The sequence below is a fragment of the Asparagus officinalis genome, chromosome 8, assembly GCF_001876935.1.
Source record: "Asparagus officinalis chromosome 8, Aspof.V1, whole genome shotgun sequence".
Taxonomy (NCBI): Eukaryota; Viridiplantae; Streptophyta; class Magnoliopsida; order Asparagales; family Asparagaceae; genus Asparagus; species Asparagus officinalis.
In genome coordinates, this window is record NC_033801.1 from 69,106,256 (window position 1) to 69,123,879 (window position 17,624).

Here is a 17,624-nt window from a genome sequence, read left to right on the forward strand (position 1 = left end):
AGAAGTGTATGTAGCTCAACCTGAAGGCTTCATCGTGAAGAACCAAGAGCACAAGGTGTACAAGTTGTCCAAAGCTCTCTACGTCCTTTGTCAAGCACCAAGGGCGTGGAACAAACGATCAGACCAGAGTTTGAAGGGCCTTTGGTTCGTGAGGTGTTCACAAGAACAGGCGGTGTATACAAGAAGCAATGGAGCTGACACACTCATTATCGGAGTGTATGTTGATGACTTGATTATCACCGGCACGAGTGTGGGTGAGATAAAAGGGTTTAAGCAGCAGATGATGGAGGAGTTTGAGATGAGTGACCTTGGATTACTCTCCTACTACCTTGGAATCGAGGTGGACCAGAGAAGGGATTGTGTCACACTAAGATAGTCGGCCTATGCCAAGAAGGTACTAATGCAATTTGGGATGAGCGAATGCAACCCGACAAAATACCCCATGGAACCAAAGCTGCAACTCGGAAAGGATGTTAATGGAACATTGGTGAATCCAACGGAATACAGGCGCGTCATCGGATGCTTGAGGTACTTGACTCACACCTGTCCGGATCTCTCTTATTCCGTCGGGTTAGTGAGTCAGTATATGGAGAGGCCTACTACCATGCATCACCAGGCGGTCAAGCAAATCCTAAGGTATGTGAAGGGAACCATTAGCTACGGGCTTGTGTATGGAAAATGACATGAAGTTGAGGAGTTGGTGCGATTTACTGATAGCAATCTAGCTGGGGATGTCGATGACAGAAGAAGTACTAGTGGCATGGCATTCTACCTCGGCGAGAATCTGATCACTTGGGAACCTCAGAAGCAGAGAACTATAGCATTATCCTCATGTGAAGCCGAGTTCATGGCAGCAACTGTAGCAGCTTGTCAGGGACTGTGGCTGAGGAGTTTGATCAGCGAGGCGACTGGTTGTAAGCCCAAGCCAGTCACTCTTTACGTCGACAACAAGTCTGCAATAGCTTTAATGAAGAATCCAGTGTTCCATGGACGCAGTAAGCACATCGATACTCGTTTCCACTTCATCCGAGAGTGCGTGGAAAAGGAACTAATCGTTGTCAAGCATGTGAGTACTGAAGAACAACGTGCTGATATTCTGACTAAGGCACTTGCTAGAATCACGCCCGAGTCACGCGTGCAGGGGATGCAAGCCGGGCCGAGAGAAGCGGTCAATCAACTGCACAGTTGGTTGCGGGATTCATCTTATCTTTAGGATAATTTGTTTGAGTCTGTTACGTTGTTTACTTATTTAAGCAAGTGTCTGGTTGTTTTAGAGTAGTATCCAATCAATGAAAAATTCTCTGTGAGTGCAATTTCTCCTTCAATGCCTTCGTTGAACTGTGTTATCTCAGTTTGTTCCAGAGTGTCTTCTAGCTTCATCAGTAACACGATAGAATGAAAGATTTCGTGGACTAATATAAAAAATTCATTGTTTCAATAATTAATTAAGGCACACGTGCTCTGCATGTGCTACAGTTAAAGGTGAAAATCGGCATTTCACGTGCTTCTTGAGCTGAAAAGAATGGTTTTGATGTAAAAACCCCCAAAAACACAGATTAAATGTTGTCCGTTAGGGTCTCGAACTTGTGACCTTATCGTTTGCGGCACGACACTCTATCCAACTGAGCTAGTAGGCCTAACATAATCGTTTGACTTCAAATTTTACTTATTAAAAGTAATTTTCTTTTTTTGCTAATAATAAAAATATGAAGTCTTTTATCCCTCTGATTCTTCCTGTTGCTCATCTGGAACTCGGTATCGGAGACGAAGCAACTTCCAAAGGTAAATTAAATTATATCCGATGATACTTCCCTACTTGCTTCCTTTGTTCCATAAAGAAGAATTTGTAGAATGACGAAGGTTAGGTTTTTTTTTTAATTATGCAACTATACTATTGTCTGTTTTCTCATTTCATTGGACTTTGTAGCGCTAAATTTTCTTAATTAATTTTGGGAATATTGTAATTTACACTTAACTCGAAACCCATCAATTACATCCTCCATTTTCTTCAATTATGCAATTAGTTTTTTTAAAATTTCCCTACTAACCTACCACTCCTTTTTCTAAAATTGTGGAAAAAGTGGTTTTTAGCCCATTTTAGTTGTGGATTTTGTAAGAGTTTTATATAGGAGTTGATTAATGTTCAAGTATTCAGGTTCGTTCCACTAGCTATGGTGCAGTTAATGTGCTTGTAGAAATGTCTGCTCCAAGTTATTTACTTTGTTTTAATAAAAGAAAACTATAATGTAAAGAGTTCTAGTATGATCATGCTGTTTACTTTTTATCTTTGAAATGAGGTAGAGAACTTATATCAAATTTATAGCTTGCTCATTATAGGGTGGTTTCACATTAACGGATGTTTGCAACGGTAACTAATCTCTATATGTTTCTAGGTGATTAAGTTTAGAGAATTTTTTGAGTCAACGTATGGATAACATCACGGCAAGTGAGATTGCGGGTCTAGGAGTTGGTACCATACTTCTATGTGCCACAATTGCTGCACCAAAGGTGGATGCTTTCATCTCAGCTTCTCAAAGGAGGTTGCTTGACTATAAATCTCACTGTCCTTTTTTTTGTTCATCCTTTGCATTTCAATTGTATTCACTTGATACTGGATTTCCACGCTGATACTATGGGAAGTGAAGTTCAGTTTTAAGCTTAGGAGATCATTCACCTGTTGAACCATTAGCAAAATTCATTTGATGATCATGAATTTCTACTTATTAGGTTATAACTTGTTACAACATAATGACCTATTGTCCTTGGATATAGCAGAAGTTGCTGATATTAGTTTGTCCATTAAAACTGTTTTCTTTCATGCTCATGGAACAATCAAGAATATGCATTAGCTTTTTATTGAAATCATTTTAAGTAACTTATAGCTAACTGATTGGAGATTTTATCATTGATCACAGATGTTAGTCGTCTTGTATTTATCTCTGTTTTTCACTTGTAGTCAGTGGTCACCAATGAACTTTGTTAGGTTATTGCGCAATAAAAGAGTTAAATCTTCTCCCACAGCAATGCTTCTGCTTAAAGGGTATTATCTGTATATTATTTTAAATTACTAATGTGTACAAAGGCTGTATGGTACCTTTGTACTAGCTACGATTCTAGATTCCCCCGCTTTATTTTACAATGTCTAAGAAGTTTCAATCCTGCTTTTGCGTGTATATAAACATCTAAATATTAGTACCTGTAAGCAAGTTCCAACATTCTCCAAGTGAATTCCATTGTAATTTGTACCTAAGAGAAAGCCTATAGCTACACTATTATGCAAGAGGTCTTGCGTTTGAATTCCACTTAACTAGTGTGCACCCCCTGCAAAGCACGACCCCCTATTTTTTGAAGCACTGCATTTTAAACTTGCCTCTCTCTAAGTTTTAATACATTTGATTTAATTATTGTATGTTTAAAATTAGAAATCATATTTACTCTTCTATACTTAAAAAAGAATCCAAGTTTTAATACATTTGATTTAGAAATCATATCTACTCCTCTATACTTAAAGAAAGAACCAAGTTTTAATACATTTAATTTGCTTTAATGTTTATAATACAATAAATATTGTAGCGTGAATAGTAACTACAAGTATGAAGGAAGAGATTTGATTTACTGTTTATGCTACATTAAAATGTACTGTAGTATAAACAGTAACTTAGTGTGCGTAGGATCAGATTTTGTTTGCTATTCATGCTGAAGTATTTGCAGTAGCATGAACAGTAATCCTTTGAATTCTCCTTTAAGTATAGTGGCTATATCTGTTTCTCCTAAAAGAAAAGAAAAATGAGCTCTTGCTAAGTTGTTGACTAACCCTGCATCCTCTACCTAGAGTGGGATGTGCCTGTAGGGGTCTAAAATTTTCCATCTTTCAGCTAAGTTTATTGCGTGCAGTGCCTTGGGTATGTGTAAGAGGTGTGGTGACCTTAGGATGGTCGCTTGCTCACAATGCAAAGGAGTGGGCTCAGTAAAGAAGGGAGGGCCTTTTGGTTTCAGCATGATGGATGATTTGTTTCAGTCTCTTGGAGATGGTCGAGACTCAACCAGCTCAAGTCCATGCATCAAATGTCAGTCTCAAGGCCGCATTCTGTGCCCTGATTGTTCAAATCTTCCATAACTTCCATCTATACTGGTGCAATCATCTATTTAAGGTCGTTTCTTGTTCCTCTTGTATCCATGATATCCTCTGCAATTGCTTCTGTATCATTGTATTTAGGACGTGCTAAATCAGCTTACAAGTGAGCTGATGTATTACAAGTTCAGTAATTTTGTGATTTACCTAATTATATATCTAAAAGATTTGATGGTGGTAGTAAAAGAAATTTCGTCGGCTGTACAGCTGAATTATCTTTGTTGTCTGTTGTCCAACCCTTTAATATTGGTGTTTGTTTTTCCTTCACACCGACATTCATATCTCTAAAGTCTCCAATATCAACAAATCTTGGCCACCAGCTTTTTGGTTTTTTGTTGAGTAGTCCTGATTACTCAATAAACTTCATGGTTACTAGCTTAATATAAGTTAAATAAAGCTATTAAGAGCATGGTTGGCAACATACTTATTTTCTCTTTGAAGTATCTGTTTGCACTTAAGGTGCCAAGATTATGTTTGATAAGGGTTTACTTATTACTTATTTTTAAGTTTTTTTATTGCTACCTATTTTTAAGTTATAAGTAGGAAAAATATAAGTTGGGTTCTCTAACTTATGTTTTGGTCACTTATAAGTTATTACTGTTAAAAGACTATCTTAGTTGTTGGGCGATTCGTCCTATCGACAACATGTCAAATGAACCCTCTTGCGAAACGTGCCATTTGGATCTTGTGTCGAAAGAAGGCAAGAAGAAATCACAGCAAATAAAAGAAAAATTTGCAAAGAAAAATAAAAGAGAGAACACCAAAATTTTAACGAGGTTCAGTAACTTGCCTACGTCCTCAGTAGCCACACAATAATTTCCTTTGAATATTAAAGAAGATTACAAAACTTGCAAGAGATGATCTCAAACTCCTTGAGATCACTCAAAAAAAGAACTCTCTTTTTAGTGAGATAGGCGCGAGATTTTTCTCTGAAAAATCGCTGCTCAAGGCGCAACAAAAACGCCGCGAAAAATCGCTACAGGAAATCGCTCTACCAAAGTTAAGTTTAAGTGGCGACAAGGGTACCCTATTTATAGGAAAACCCTAGGTCAAAACATATTAGCAATCTGTTTTCTACGAGTTCACCTGACTACGAAGCTTGCCTGTATGACTTATGTTCGTCTGAACATAGTCAAGCTCGCCTGAATTGCTTCGCCTGCACTTGGAGCTCGCCTACACTTGGAGTTCGCCTGAACCTCCAAATCTTGCCTGATCTTCCAAGTTTGCCTGAACTTCCAAAGCTCACCTGAGTTGCAGGTTCACCTGAACCCAGCTTCGAGCTTCGCCTAAACTTCAAAGTGCGGCTGAACTATCAAGCTCGTTTGATTTCTTAACTTAGAGAAATCTTTGCTTTGCATGCTTGTTCTAAGGTTTGGGTCTACACCCGAAACCAATAATCTCCCACTTGGAGACCAAACATCCGTCAACAAGCTCTCTTCAACTTAGCAAGCACCTTCTCCTACCCGGAGAATCTTTTTCTTCAATTTAATATCTTTCTCATAGTGTGGCTCCGTCCTTATCTCTTACGTATGAAGGCCAACTGAAGTTGCGCACAACTCCAGTTTCTGAATGGTCTGTAGGTCGTAAAATTTGATTCTGAATTTGTATTAATTGAAATTGTATTACAAATCAATAAATCACTTTTTACACAGAAGCGAAGAGAATTGATTTCATCTCTCCTTGTTTAACGTGGGTTCTTTGGTAGCGATATGATGCATCCCTCGATGTTTGTGCCAAATTTGCTTCCCTTAGATGATTTGAACGAGATTGCGGGCAAGTTTAAACGCGTGGTAGAAACTTGAGATGAAGAGTTCGATCACCCGAGCTTGGTATCAAGGTCGAATGCTCAAGAGGCAAAATTCGGTTCTTTTATCTCCCAAAAGACCGGTTGCCAAAAGAGTTCCAGCAAGATGCCAAGAATGCGATCTCAAAGATGATCCAAAATTAAGATCAGTCCGAGAGCCCTTCTCCCCCTTCATGTTGCCGAATATGGCTATTTATAGCTAAGGAGAGTCATGGCCAATCCCTTAAATTGTGGGAAGTGACAATTCCTGCAATTATAGTTGAGGAGGATCATAACTATTCCCTTAAATTGTGGGAAGTGATTATTCCCACAACTATAGCTAAGGAGAACCATACTCAAATCCCTCAAATAGCGGGAAGTGATTTTAACCGCTCAGTCGAGCTACGCGAGCTAGTGCGCAGGTTGAATGCTCAAACGAGCTTGTAGGCGAGCTACGCGAACAAGCGAGCTTGTCATGCGAACCTCAGAAGTGTTCAGACGAGCTTAAACCCTGTTGGCGAGCTTGGCTCGTGCGGGCGAACCTCCTGCAGGCAAGCTAATTTACAAGATGGCAAATTGAACGTTCAGGCGAGCTCAGTTCTTTTAGGGTGAAGTCTACTGGGTAGGTGAACTTTGCTTCCCCTGCGAAGTCAAGCGTTCAGGTGAGCTTGACTTAGCTTGTTTGATGCAGGCGAACAAGCCAAATGGGCTTTGTTCTTGCGATCTTGAGCATGCAGGCGAAGTCCTACATGCGAACTTCTAAATTTTAGGATAAAGACAATTTTTATTGCCGACAAAACCCCCTTCAAAGTTTTCAGACCTGAACCAGGTTGTATGGGGTCTGGAATACTTTGAATGAAAATGATCACTGCTCATTGGTTCAGGCGAAGTCAGGTGCCTTACTGGTGAACTCGATCACTTTGGTTGAGTTGAGTTTTTTAGGCGAGCTCAATGAAGTCTGGCAAGCTAAGTGTTTAGGTGAACTTAGCATCTAGACGAGCTTGAGTCTGCAGGTGAGCTCAAATAACGACAGGCGAGTCACGTGCTTGCGGACGAGTCAGACAACTGCAGGTGAGGTCCAAATAGTGGCATGCAAGTCACGTGCTTGCAGGCGAGGCTCGACGTCTGCCAGCTAAGGCGGCGATGGCGCGTCAGATCGCATTAAATGCGATCTGACGAAGCGTCCTCATTTTCACGCGCTCAATCTGAGCCGTTGCTTCGGTTGAATTTCAAAGTTGTTTCTGAGGTTAATCTCAGCCGTTCAGCTTAGCCGCTTGAATCCCAGCCGCTCGTTTGAATTTGAAGCGTTTTGATGCTTGAAAATCAGATCTGAACCGTCGGATCCGATAATTAATCTCGACCATTCGTTTTGAACAATCGAATACGAACCGTTTCGTTCGATCCGGGCCGCTTCGGTTGAGATAGCAAATCTCAACCATTGATTCATGCCTATATAAAGGCTTCATCTCCCTCCCTGAGAGACTTCTGCACACTTAGAAAAAATTTCATTTGAGTTCTTTGAGAAAAAGATCTCAGCTTTCTTCGACTTCTTCTCGAAACAGAAATGACATCAAGAAAAGTTCTTGCATCAAAGGGAAAGAAGAAGGCTTTCTCTTCCGCCGCCTCTGGCGTTGTCGCTGCCGTCGCCGGCAATCCACCGCTGTCTTCAGGCAGGTTTAATGAACAATGGACAAAACTAAGAAGATGAACATGAGTTGTTCATCTTCTAGCAAGCTTCTTCAATTCTGGCGAAGTTCTGCTGTTCAGGCGAACTTCGCTCTGTCAGGCGAGCTTCGCCCAGTCAGGCTAGCTTTGCTTTGTCAGGCGAGCTCTGCTCAATCAGGCAAGCTCTGCTTGTTAGGCGAAGTTCGTTAGCAGGCGAGGTTCATTATGTCAGACGAGCTTTGTTAGCTCGCTAGCGTAGTGGAGCTTTGATGGGCAAAATCTGCAAGCGCACAGACTCGTTGTAGCTATCAAGGTCGATCCCACAGGGACTAGGGTTAATTACCAAATTTCACGTTATTAGACTAGCTAAACTAATGAGTAAATTAGAAGAGATGAAAATTAAAAGAAATAAAATAATAACTAATCAGGTGAAATTCAATATAATGAAGAGTCAGGATTGGGTTTTCACCACAACTTCGATGCTCAATGATGAATTATTTTAGTTCTCGGTGTTGGTTTAAACTAAAAAGGGTGAATTAGCCTAAATTAATCTAAAGCCTCTCTCAAGGTCTAAAGATCGTGCCTAATTAATCTCAATTAACCTACTTTCGTGGAATTAAGATTAAGTTAAACCCATTAAGCTTTATGCTAATCCAAATCAAATCCCCAAGGAATCTAGCCTACTTTCGTGGTTCGAGCTCCCTGCTTAATCTCTAGAGATCCGGTATTAATCTTCACCTTTCAGTCCTTCAATTAATTACCTATGATTGCTAATCCGGTGATCAAGCGAATCAACAAGATTAAAACACAAGAAATCAAGTTCAAAGATTTAAACTTTCACCAAGAACCTATATCAATTCATCATCAATCACCAAAAAGTTAGGTTCTTTCCCAATCCTAGACAAGAAATCTACTCACACATGATTGGAATAAGAGAAGACATCAAATAATTATGCAAATCAATCATAAGAAGAAATAAATCAAAGAGGGGAAAGAATTAACCCGTCTTTCCGCGCCACCGGTGTGGTCTGCACCACACCAGGGTGTGGTAGGGGCTGTTTTGCTGATTTCGTGCTTGTCTGTACAGTCTTCGGTATTTTGGCTATAACTTTTGCGCCCGACCTCGGAATGAGGTGATTCAAGTTGCATTGGAATCCTGTTGAAGAGATCTACAACTTTCATCTTTTGAGTTTTTCTTGATTCAAATTGAATCATGGTCGAAATTCCAGTTCTTGATACTCGTGCATCCATTTTCTTCACGAACCATGTCTTCAAAATCTTGTTGTTGCTTCAAACTCTTGTAAAACTTCCAACGATCATCAAATCTTTCAATCTTGAGCCAATACCTACATATAAAAATACAAACAACAGCAGTATCCTCGATCTAAACACGAAATATGCATCAAACGCTCGTAAATCATGCTTGAAACACACTAAGATAATGCATATTTTACGTGTTTATCAACTCCCCCAAGCTTAGACTTTTGCTTGTCCTCAAGCAAATAAACAATAAAAATTAGGAGGAGTGAAAACCAAATAGAGTAGGGATTACCCCCTCATCAATCCTTTAACCAATATCAAACATATCACAAAACAAATACTTTTCATCGGGACTTAACAAATTAATTTCCGAACTCTCAACAAAATCACATTTCAAAATTTATTTACGATCACAAGCGTCACAATTCAAGGATACCCATCCTATCCAATTCTCAAATCAAAGTAGAAAAAAGAAATTCATGTAACTAGCTTCACTCCCGAAGTACTAAAATTGAGACCTTCAGGTAGTTAAATTGGTAGACCTCACTTTAGGATAAGTGGACCCTCAATCTCTCAGGTGTTTAAGGATGTGATTGTATCGCTCAAAATTCTTCCGAATGGATGTATTCAATCCATAAGCTTGCATTTTCTCAAATCAAAGTAGAAAAAAGAAATTCATGTAACTAGCTTCAATCCCGAAGTACTAAAATTGAGACCTTCAGGTAGTTAAATTGGTAGACCTCACTTTAGGATAAGTGGACTCTCAATCTCTCATGTGTTTAAGGATGTGATTGTATCGCTCAAAATTCTTCCGAATGGATGTATTCAATCCATAAGCTTGCATTTCATCTCAATTCTCCACCACTTCGAAAACTAATGCATGCAACAAAATCATGAGGTCTTTTATTTGGTTGTAATGGGGCTAGGGTCAAAAGGATAGGATAGATATTTGGGATTGATTGAAAGCCTATCACTAGTGGAGCTATGATTGCAAAAGATTATATCTCAAAGTAAGATCAATGACATCTACACAAACTCCATCATCTATTAAAGAACTTCTTCCAACTACTCCTTTTAGTATGCCATAATAAATTCTTTCGACACCCGCAATTACATACACCATAAAGAGGACACTTTATTCATCTTTTTTTTTCTCAATTTCATTTCTTTTTTTTTCTTTTTTTTGTATAAAAGAAGCAAACACCTACTTTCACACCCCCAATCTTACATTTCATTGCTCACATAACCCGTTATATCATAAATTGTGCTCCACTAGCTTAGACAATGGGTAAGGGATACAATCGGATTTTGAAGGTTACATATGTGGGTTTAATCAACAAAATTAGGCTCATAGGCTCAAGGGGGCTAATCAAAGGAAACAATAGTGCATTGTAGGCTATTTGGCTAATGTGGACTATAAACAAAAATGTGCCTCAATCACCTTTTATGCATACAAAAGTTATATGTGGCCTTGAAGAGATTCAATATTTCTCCATGGTATGGTAACATATAGAAACCTCAAGAAAATGAAGGACAATTACTGAGATGAGAAGCTAACCAACAATTTACAAAGACATACCTTAATGCAGTATAATAGATCTTCATTATCATCGGTCGATAGAGCAAGATTTTCAAGAGATAGACTGATGAAATATATAATTTTCTGAAACAAAAATCAAAAGCAAATTTTCTGTAAAACAAAAGCACAAGTAAATGAAAGAAACAAAAGTAACAAAATTACTCTAGTACTACTAGTGAGATTATAATGGGGAATGAGTGAAGAACCTCTGGTTTAGCATTGTTCAGCTCTTCATATCCCCGCTCAATAGCGGTCCTCACTGTAGAATCAAGGGCAATATCCAAAAAAATAAGATCCTTAAGACGCTCATGGGAGTTGAGCAACAGAGGTCGAAGTTCAACCCGTGCCTCCAACAAACCCTGAAAGTTGTTAAAGCATAAAATTTAGGACAAACTTGCTAATATTTCCACTTAACTCTGCCTATGTACTTCTCTTCCTCAATCTAGAAATAAAAAAAAGTTATTTACAAACCGGAACCATAAAAATTTTGGATCAAAATTATATAAGAGCATACTTATCAGGTACCTACTAAATCGACAAGCTTAAGCTGATAGGTAACCAACACTACCATGATGCATGATCTATGCTAGCAACATACTATTCTGTCATGCGGACTTTCAGGCCATGTGGAAAAGTCTCAATTTAAAAATGTCTCTCCAGGAAAGGCCTAAATGAATATAATTTAAATGTCTTGCTGAAGTTCTCAATCATGTCCCTGGTACCACATTGATAACTACTTTATCCAAAAGTTTAAGCTTATGTGAAGCAAAAGTGTATATCAAGCAATCCTAAGAACAGCAGATGCAAGTTGAAATAATGCATGTGCGAAATTGAAATTGTGCACATTTTTAGTGCCCTCACCTCAAGCAGAGGCTCCACCATCTTGTCTTCAATATGTTCCAGAATAAATCTTAACAGATCCTATCGAACAAATTGAAAAGAATAATATATACTGGGAGGTACAATTACATATATTATTAAAATAAGTCCGAAAAATTACAGGAAATCCAGATGGCAAGCCCCTTATAGGATTTATCTGAACCCCGACCATGAACCCTTCACCCTGAAAAAATATTGAAGCTCCATCAAGTATCATCGACAGATAGTATGTTTCAGAGTAGGTTAAGAGTAGGTTAAGCATGAAAACTTACCTCAGCTTTATATCCCATGCAAGTTGCAATTGCAGACTCAAGATCAGCACCTGAGTGAACAGCCTTCAGAGTCCTCAACTAGTTTCCCAAATCACGTAAAAGGTCATCCTTCTGGTCACTCCTAAAATGTGGTTCTGAGTGAATAGCCCAGTCATAGCATAATAAGCGTTCCTTTGTTACACCAATTTTGTTCAAGCTGTCCCAGTAAACATTGACATCAAAGTCACTACTAACATAACCTATAAGTGCCTGACAAATTACCACAACATCAGGACTGGTGTTATTGTGTAGCTTCTGGTGCCCTTCCTCCATCATCTCACCTTGCAATCATTGTTTTTCTGCAGGAGGAGGGTAGAGCGGCTTCGGTTGTTAGATCTAGAGGAGGAGGCGTTTGGGCCGCAGTGGTGGTGATGGAGGGAGACGGCTGTGCTCCGGTCGGAGATGATGTGGAGGGTGAGGGCGGTGATGGTCGTGAAGGGTGGTCGTTGATTCGAAGAATCACTAGTCAGAAGGAGGTGACGGATGGTCTGTGATGGTGAAGATGGCGGCGGTTGGTTTGATGATCGGAGAGAAGGAGGATGGCCGGCGATGGTGGTGAAGGGTGGTCGCTGATGGGTTGTCGATTTGGGTTAGGGCAAAGGGGATGTGGTTATGTTGCTGGTTTGAAGAGTGGGTTTTTTTTTTGTTTTTTTACCAGCGACCCACGGGTGTGGGAGATGGGTGTGGTAGAGTCTGTATTTTTTTTCTGTGGACCGTGGGTGTGGTGTACACCACCCTTGGGTGTGGTAGGCTCTGCCACTCCATCTTTAACTCCTTTTTCTGCAGTTTTTTTTCAATGTCTTCATTTCTTCACAACTGCACGATCAAAAATATTATAAGTTAAATTTGTGCCGATCCAATTGCCTAAAAAAATTAAAAATTAAAAAAAATGAAATTAAAATGAAATAAAATAAGATAAAAAAAATGAATGAAAACTTGGGTTGCCTCCCAAGAAGCGCTCGTTTATGGTCATGAGCTCGACCCCTTTTGCCTCAATTCTCCGACAAAGGGGAATCGGAAAGGGTATAAGTGACCACTTTCTCGTTTTGTTCCCCAACAATGTAGTGTTTCAATCGTTGCACATTCACCTTGAAAGATCCCGTTGTTTCACTCCAAACTTCAACAACTCCACTAGGAAAAACCTCACGGACTTGAAAAGGTCCGGACCACCGAGATTTGAGCTTGCCCGGAAAAAGCTTCAAACGAGAGTTGAAAAGTAATACCATATCTCCTTGATTAAACTTTATTCGAAGGATATTCTTATCGTGCCATCGTTTAGTCTTTTCTTTATAAATGTGAGCATTCTCATAGGATTCTAATCGTGACTCATCTAGCTCATGACGTTGAAGCTTTCTTTCCTCACCTGCGGTCTTCATATTGAAATTTAGCAACTTGATAGCCCAATACGCCTTGTGCTCTAACTCAACTGGGAGATGACACGATTTGTCATATACCAACTTGAACGATGTCATGCCTATGGGTGCTTTATCCTCTTCACAAGTAGAACCTTTTGACTTTAACTTTAGACTTTCAAACTTTGCATTTCGAAATGGAGCAGTTGATGTTGATTCTAAAGATTGAGCATACACGACTACCTCCGGGTCTTCATCATTTATTGAATCGTCACTTACCAAACACTTCTCGAGTGGATCAGCTGAGTAATGGTTTGCAAGTCAAATCTCCTATGCCAAGCTTCTTATAGATGGACATTGGGATCAAACTTATGCTTGCACCTAAATCACACAAAGCACGGTTAATAGAGACATTACCAATAACACAAGGAATAGAAAATGAACCTGGATCCTTAAGCTTAGGAGGCAGCTTATTCTGGATGATAGCACTACACTCCTTAGTAAGGGCCACAGTCTCGTATTCTTCCAACTTCCTTTTATTGGATAGGATCTCTTTCAAGAACTTAGCATAGGAAGGCATTTGAGAAATAGCTTCAGTGAACGGGATATTGATGTGCAACTTTTTCAAAATCTCTAAAAATTTTCTGAACTGCTTTTCTAACTTAGCCTTAGCTAACCTTTGGGGAAAGGGTAGAGGAGGCTTATAAGGAGCGGGGGCCACATATTTCTCAGCTTTCTCTTCTTCCTGCATCTGGGTATCAGTATCCACATCTATCACATTTTTATTTTTCTCTTCATGATGACCATCTACCGCATCATTTTCCTTCATCTTAGGTCCCTCATATTGTTTTCCACTCCTAAGGGTTATAGCATTCACATGACCTCTGGGATTCGTCTCAGGTTGTCCAGGTAGCATGCCTGAAGGCCTAGAGGAAGAGCTAGCATTTTGCGCTAATTGAGTGATTTGTGTTTCTAACATCTTGTTATGCGTAGCTAGGGAATCCATCTTAGAGGCCAATTGTTTTACTACCTCATTCATGGTTTGTAGTTGTTGCTTAAATTCTTCATTCAATTTTGATTGAGTCATCACAAACTTTTCCATCATATTTTCCAAATTTGACTTTTGAGAAGGGAAATTGGATTGAGGGGGACGAAAACCAGGAGGATCAAAATTAGATGCGGGCATGGAATTTCCAGGTGGGTTTCTATAAGAAAAATTAGGATGATTCCTCCACCCCGGATTATAAGTGTTGGAGAATGGGTCTCCCTTCTGATTAAAGTTATTAACATAGTTAACTTGCTCATTACCAGAAGTATCAATGGATGGGGGGTTTCCTAATTGACATTGAAGTGCAGAATGACCCACATAGCCACATATCTCACATGAAATTGAAGTAGACGTCACCGAATTAATACTCAAGCCTTCAACTTTCTTAAATAAAGCATCAACTTTAGAGGATATATAGTCTAAAGCATCTATTTCATACTTGCCTCCTTTTGATGTCTGAGGAGTACGCTCGTTCGCCCATTGATAGTGATTTTGAGCCATGTCTTCAATGAGAGTGTATGCCTCGTCAATTGTTTTGTTCATCAAAGCTCCTCCTGCAGCAGCGTCAACAGTCATCCGTGTGTTGTAAGTGAGCCCGTTGTAGAAGGTGGGAACAATTAACCACTTCTCCAGTCCGTGGTGAGGGCACATCCTCAATAATTCCTTGTAGCGTTCCCAAGCTTCATAGAGTGACTCTCCTTTCTTCTGTACAAAACATGTGATCTGGTTCCTCATCTGTGCTGTTTTACTTGGAGGAAAATACTTTGCAAGAAATGCTCTGGACAATTGATCCCAAGTGGTGATGGACCCAGCTGGCAATGAGTGCAACCAAGCCCTAGCCTTGTCCCTTAGAGAGAATGGAAATAATCTGAGTCGAATAGCATCATTGGTCACTCCATTAAGTTTCAAAGTGTCGCAATACTCCAAGAAAATCGATAGGTGGAGGTTCGGGTCTTCAGTAGCACCTCCTCCAAACTGATTCTGCTGAGCCATTGAGAGCAGTGATGGTTTCAGCTCAAAGTTATTAGCTTCAACATTGGGCCTTGTAATGCTTGACTGTGTGCCTTGAGAATTTGGGGCTGCGAAATCCTTAAGAAGCTGATTTTGATCTCCCATCGTAGCTTGTTCTGTGTTCCTTTGCTCCCTTATAGACCTTCTTATGTTTGCAAGAGTCACTGATAGTTCAGGATTGTTTTCGTCGTTTACTTCTGTTTGATTCCCTTGCATAAAAGAAAGTGAGAAGCAAAGGGAAATAAAAAAAATCTAGTCTAGCTTAATAACGTAAGCACTCAATATTAACACCGTAGTCCCCAGCAACGGCGCCAAAAACTTGATGGGCAAAATCTGCAAGCGCACAGACTCGTTGTAGCTATCAAGGTCGATCCCACAGGGACTAGGGTTAATTACCAAATTTTACGTTATTAGACTAGCTAAACTAATGAGTAAATTAGAAGAGATTTAATAAAAGAAATAAAATAAACAACTAATCGGATGGAATTCAATATAATGAAGGACTAGGATTGGGTTATCACCACAACTTAGGTGTTCAATGATGAATTATTTCAATTCTTGGTGTTGGTTTAATCTAGAAAGGGTGAATTAGCCTAAATTAATCTAAAGCCTCTTTCAAGGTCTAAAGATCGTGCCTAATCAATCTCAATTAACCTACTTTCGTGGAATCAAGATTAAATTAAACCCATTAAGCTTTATGCTAATCCAAATCAAATCCCCAAGGAATCTAGCCTACTTTCGTGGTTCGAGCTCCCTGCTTAATCTCTAGAGATTCGGTATTAATCTTCACCTTTCAGTCCTTTAATTAATTACCTATGATTGCTAATCCGGTGATCAAGCGAATCAACAAGATTAAAACACAAGAAATCAAGTTCAAAGATTTAAACTTTCACCAAGAACCTATATCAATTCATCATCAATCACCAAAAAGTTAGGTTCTTTCCCAATCCTAGACAAGAAATCTACTCACACATGATTGGAATAAGAGAAGACATCAAATAATTATGCAAATCAATCATAAGAAGAAATAAATCAAAGAGAGGAAAGAATTAACCCGTCTTTCAATTGAAATCTTCAAAATAAGAACTTGCAATCCAATCTTCTACAAGAGATTAATGTCTTCCTTTAGTACTTGAACCCTAGAATAGTTGCTAGTTGATGGCTAAAAGAAGAAAACAAAAGATATCCAAAACCCTAAGTCAAAACATCTATTTATATGTCCCCAAAAATCTAGAAAATAACTAATTCCCGCGCCACCGGTGTGGTCTGCACCACACCAGGGTGTGGTAGGGGCTGTTTTGCTGATTTTGTGCTTGTTTCTTCAGTTTTCGGTATTTTGGCTATAACTTTTGCGTCCGACCTCGGAATGAGGTGATTCAAGTTGCATTGGAATCCTGTTGAAGAGATCTACAACTTTCATCTTTTGAGTTTTTCTTGATTCAAATTGCATCATGGTCGAAATTCCAGTTCTTCATACTCGTGCATCCATTTTCTTCACGAACCATTCCTTCAAAATCTTGTTGTTGCTTCAAACTCTTGTAAAACTTCCAACGATCATCAAATCTTTCAATCTTGAGCCAATACCTACATATAAGAACACAAACAACAGCATTATCCTCGATCTAAACACGAAATATGCATTAAACACTCATAAATCATGCTTGTAACACACTAAGATAATGCATATTTTACGTGTTTATCAAGCTTACATACACAGCGTAGCTCACTTATGTTTAGGACTTGGCGAATTTTTTTGATTTTGTGTTAAAAATTTCTAACTTCGTTTTGTTTCATTTTGTAGCGGCTTATTTTGATGAGGCTCTTCCAAGGGCTAGTGCTATTGGCCACGCTTATGGTGTGGGCTCCTCAGCTCCTCCCAGGTTCCCCCTCCTTGATCCTATACCGATATTTGCTGCTGATAGCCTCACGGAGTTAGAACAGAGGGTGTCTGAGGGTCATTACTTGACCCTACGGGAATTGATCACTGATGCGGCGATGACGGACTCCCAGTGTCAGAAGATGAAAAAGCCACACTTCCTCTTCGTTGATGCGAGAGTTGACCCAACAATTTTGCTCCTCGACGAGAGTAAATGGGTCTCGTTGTGGACGGTGCCCGCTACTTCATCCCAAGCATGCTAAGGGGATTTTCTATAGTGGAGTTGCGCTTGCTCTCTGTCCCTCGTATAATGAACTAGAAACTGACTCCTACTCAAGACAATGTCACCTATGGAATCTTCACAGGTTCAACCGTTGGATTTGGCATTGATAATTTCAGCAAGTGCATCACCGCTCTGATAGGAGAGACTTGCGGTGGCGGAGACTTTCTGCCATCGTTTCTTCACTGTCGGAGGATAATTTCCTCCCAAAGACTTCAGAGCTCCGTGGTGGATCCACTTCGCACCCGACAATAGCCTTTGGTGGTCCAGGATCACTGAGTTCATATTGGAGGAGAACTCTGTCCTACAGGGTACGGAATTGTATTCTGCCATCAGGGCCATGCAATTTGGCATGAAGATTAACGCACCGCAGTTCCAAAGCATACTGGAACTCTACTGCTCTGAAAGCGGTACGTTCTTCACTCCAAACGAGGAGTTAGGCTTCACA

General features: G+C 39.7%; 3 protein-coding genes across 3 annotated transcripts; 1 reads left to right on the forward strand and 2 right to left on the reverse strand.

Annotated features, from left to right (window-relative positions):
• On the forward strand, positions 1,683–4,290 carry LOC109822702. The gene is made up of 3 exons (XM_020388931.1): positions 1,683–1,782; positions 2,394–2,540; positions 3,895–4,290. The coding sequence occupies exons 2-3, from the start codon at positions 2,428–2,430 to the stop codon at positions 4,115–4,117; spliced, it is 336 nt and encodes a 111-aa protein (XP_020244520.1). The 5' UTR covers positions 1,683–1,782; positions 2,394–2,427; the 3' UTR covers positions 4,118–4,290.
• LOC109822034 (alpha-glucan water dikinase 1, chloroplastic-like) lies at positions 10,347–11,711 on the reverse strand. The gene is made up of 5 exons (XM_020388193.1): positions 11,571–11,711; positions 11,420–11,482; positions 11,281–11,340; positions 10,626–10,778; positions 10,347–10,503 (listed from the first exon to the last, which is right to left on the reverse strand). Exons 1-5 carry the CDS (start codon positions 11,586–11,588, stop codon positions 10,378–10,380), a joined length of 420 nt encoding a protein of 139 aa, XP_020243782.1. The 5' UTR covers positions 11,589–11,711; the 3' UTR covers positions 10,347–10,377.
• Positions 13,260–15,125, reverse strand: LOC109821339. Its single transcript, XM_020387528.1, has one exon. It carries the CDS (start codon positions 15,123–15,125, stop codon positions 13,260–13,262), a length of 1,866 nt encoding a protein of 621 aa, XP_020243117.1.

Bases quoted from the DNA above. Each gene is read 5' to 3' on its own strand.
- LOC109822702 (XM_020388931.1), top strand. From the start codon at position 2,428: ATGGATAACATCACGGCAAGTGAGATTGCGGGTCTAGGAGTTGGTACC. The intron at 2,541-3,894 runs GTTGCTTGACTA...TATTGCGTGCAG, and splicing joins ATCTCAGCTTCTCAAAGGAG to TGCCTTGGGTATGTGTAAGA.
- LOC109822034 (XM_020388193.1), bottom strand. The intron at 10,779-11,280 runs GTGAGGGCACTA...AACAACTTTCAG, and splicing joins TGGTGGAGCCTCTGCTTGAG to GGTTTGTTGGAGGCACGGGT. The intron at 10,504-10,625 runs GTTCTTCACTCA...TTTTTGTTTCAG, and splicing joins TGAACAATGCTAAACCAGAG to AAAATTATATATTTCATCAG.
- LOC109821339 (XM_020387528.1), bottom strand. From the start codon at position 15,125: ATGGGAGATCAAAATCAGCTTCTTAAGGATTTCGCAGCCCCAAATTCT.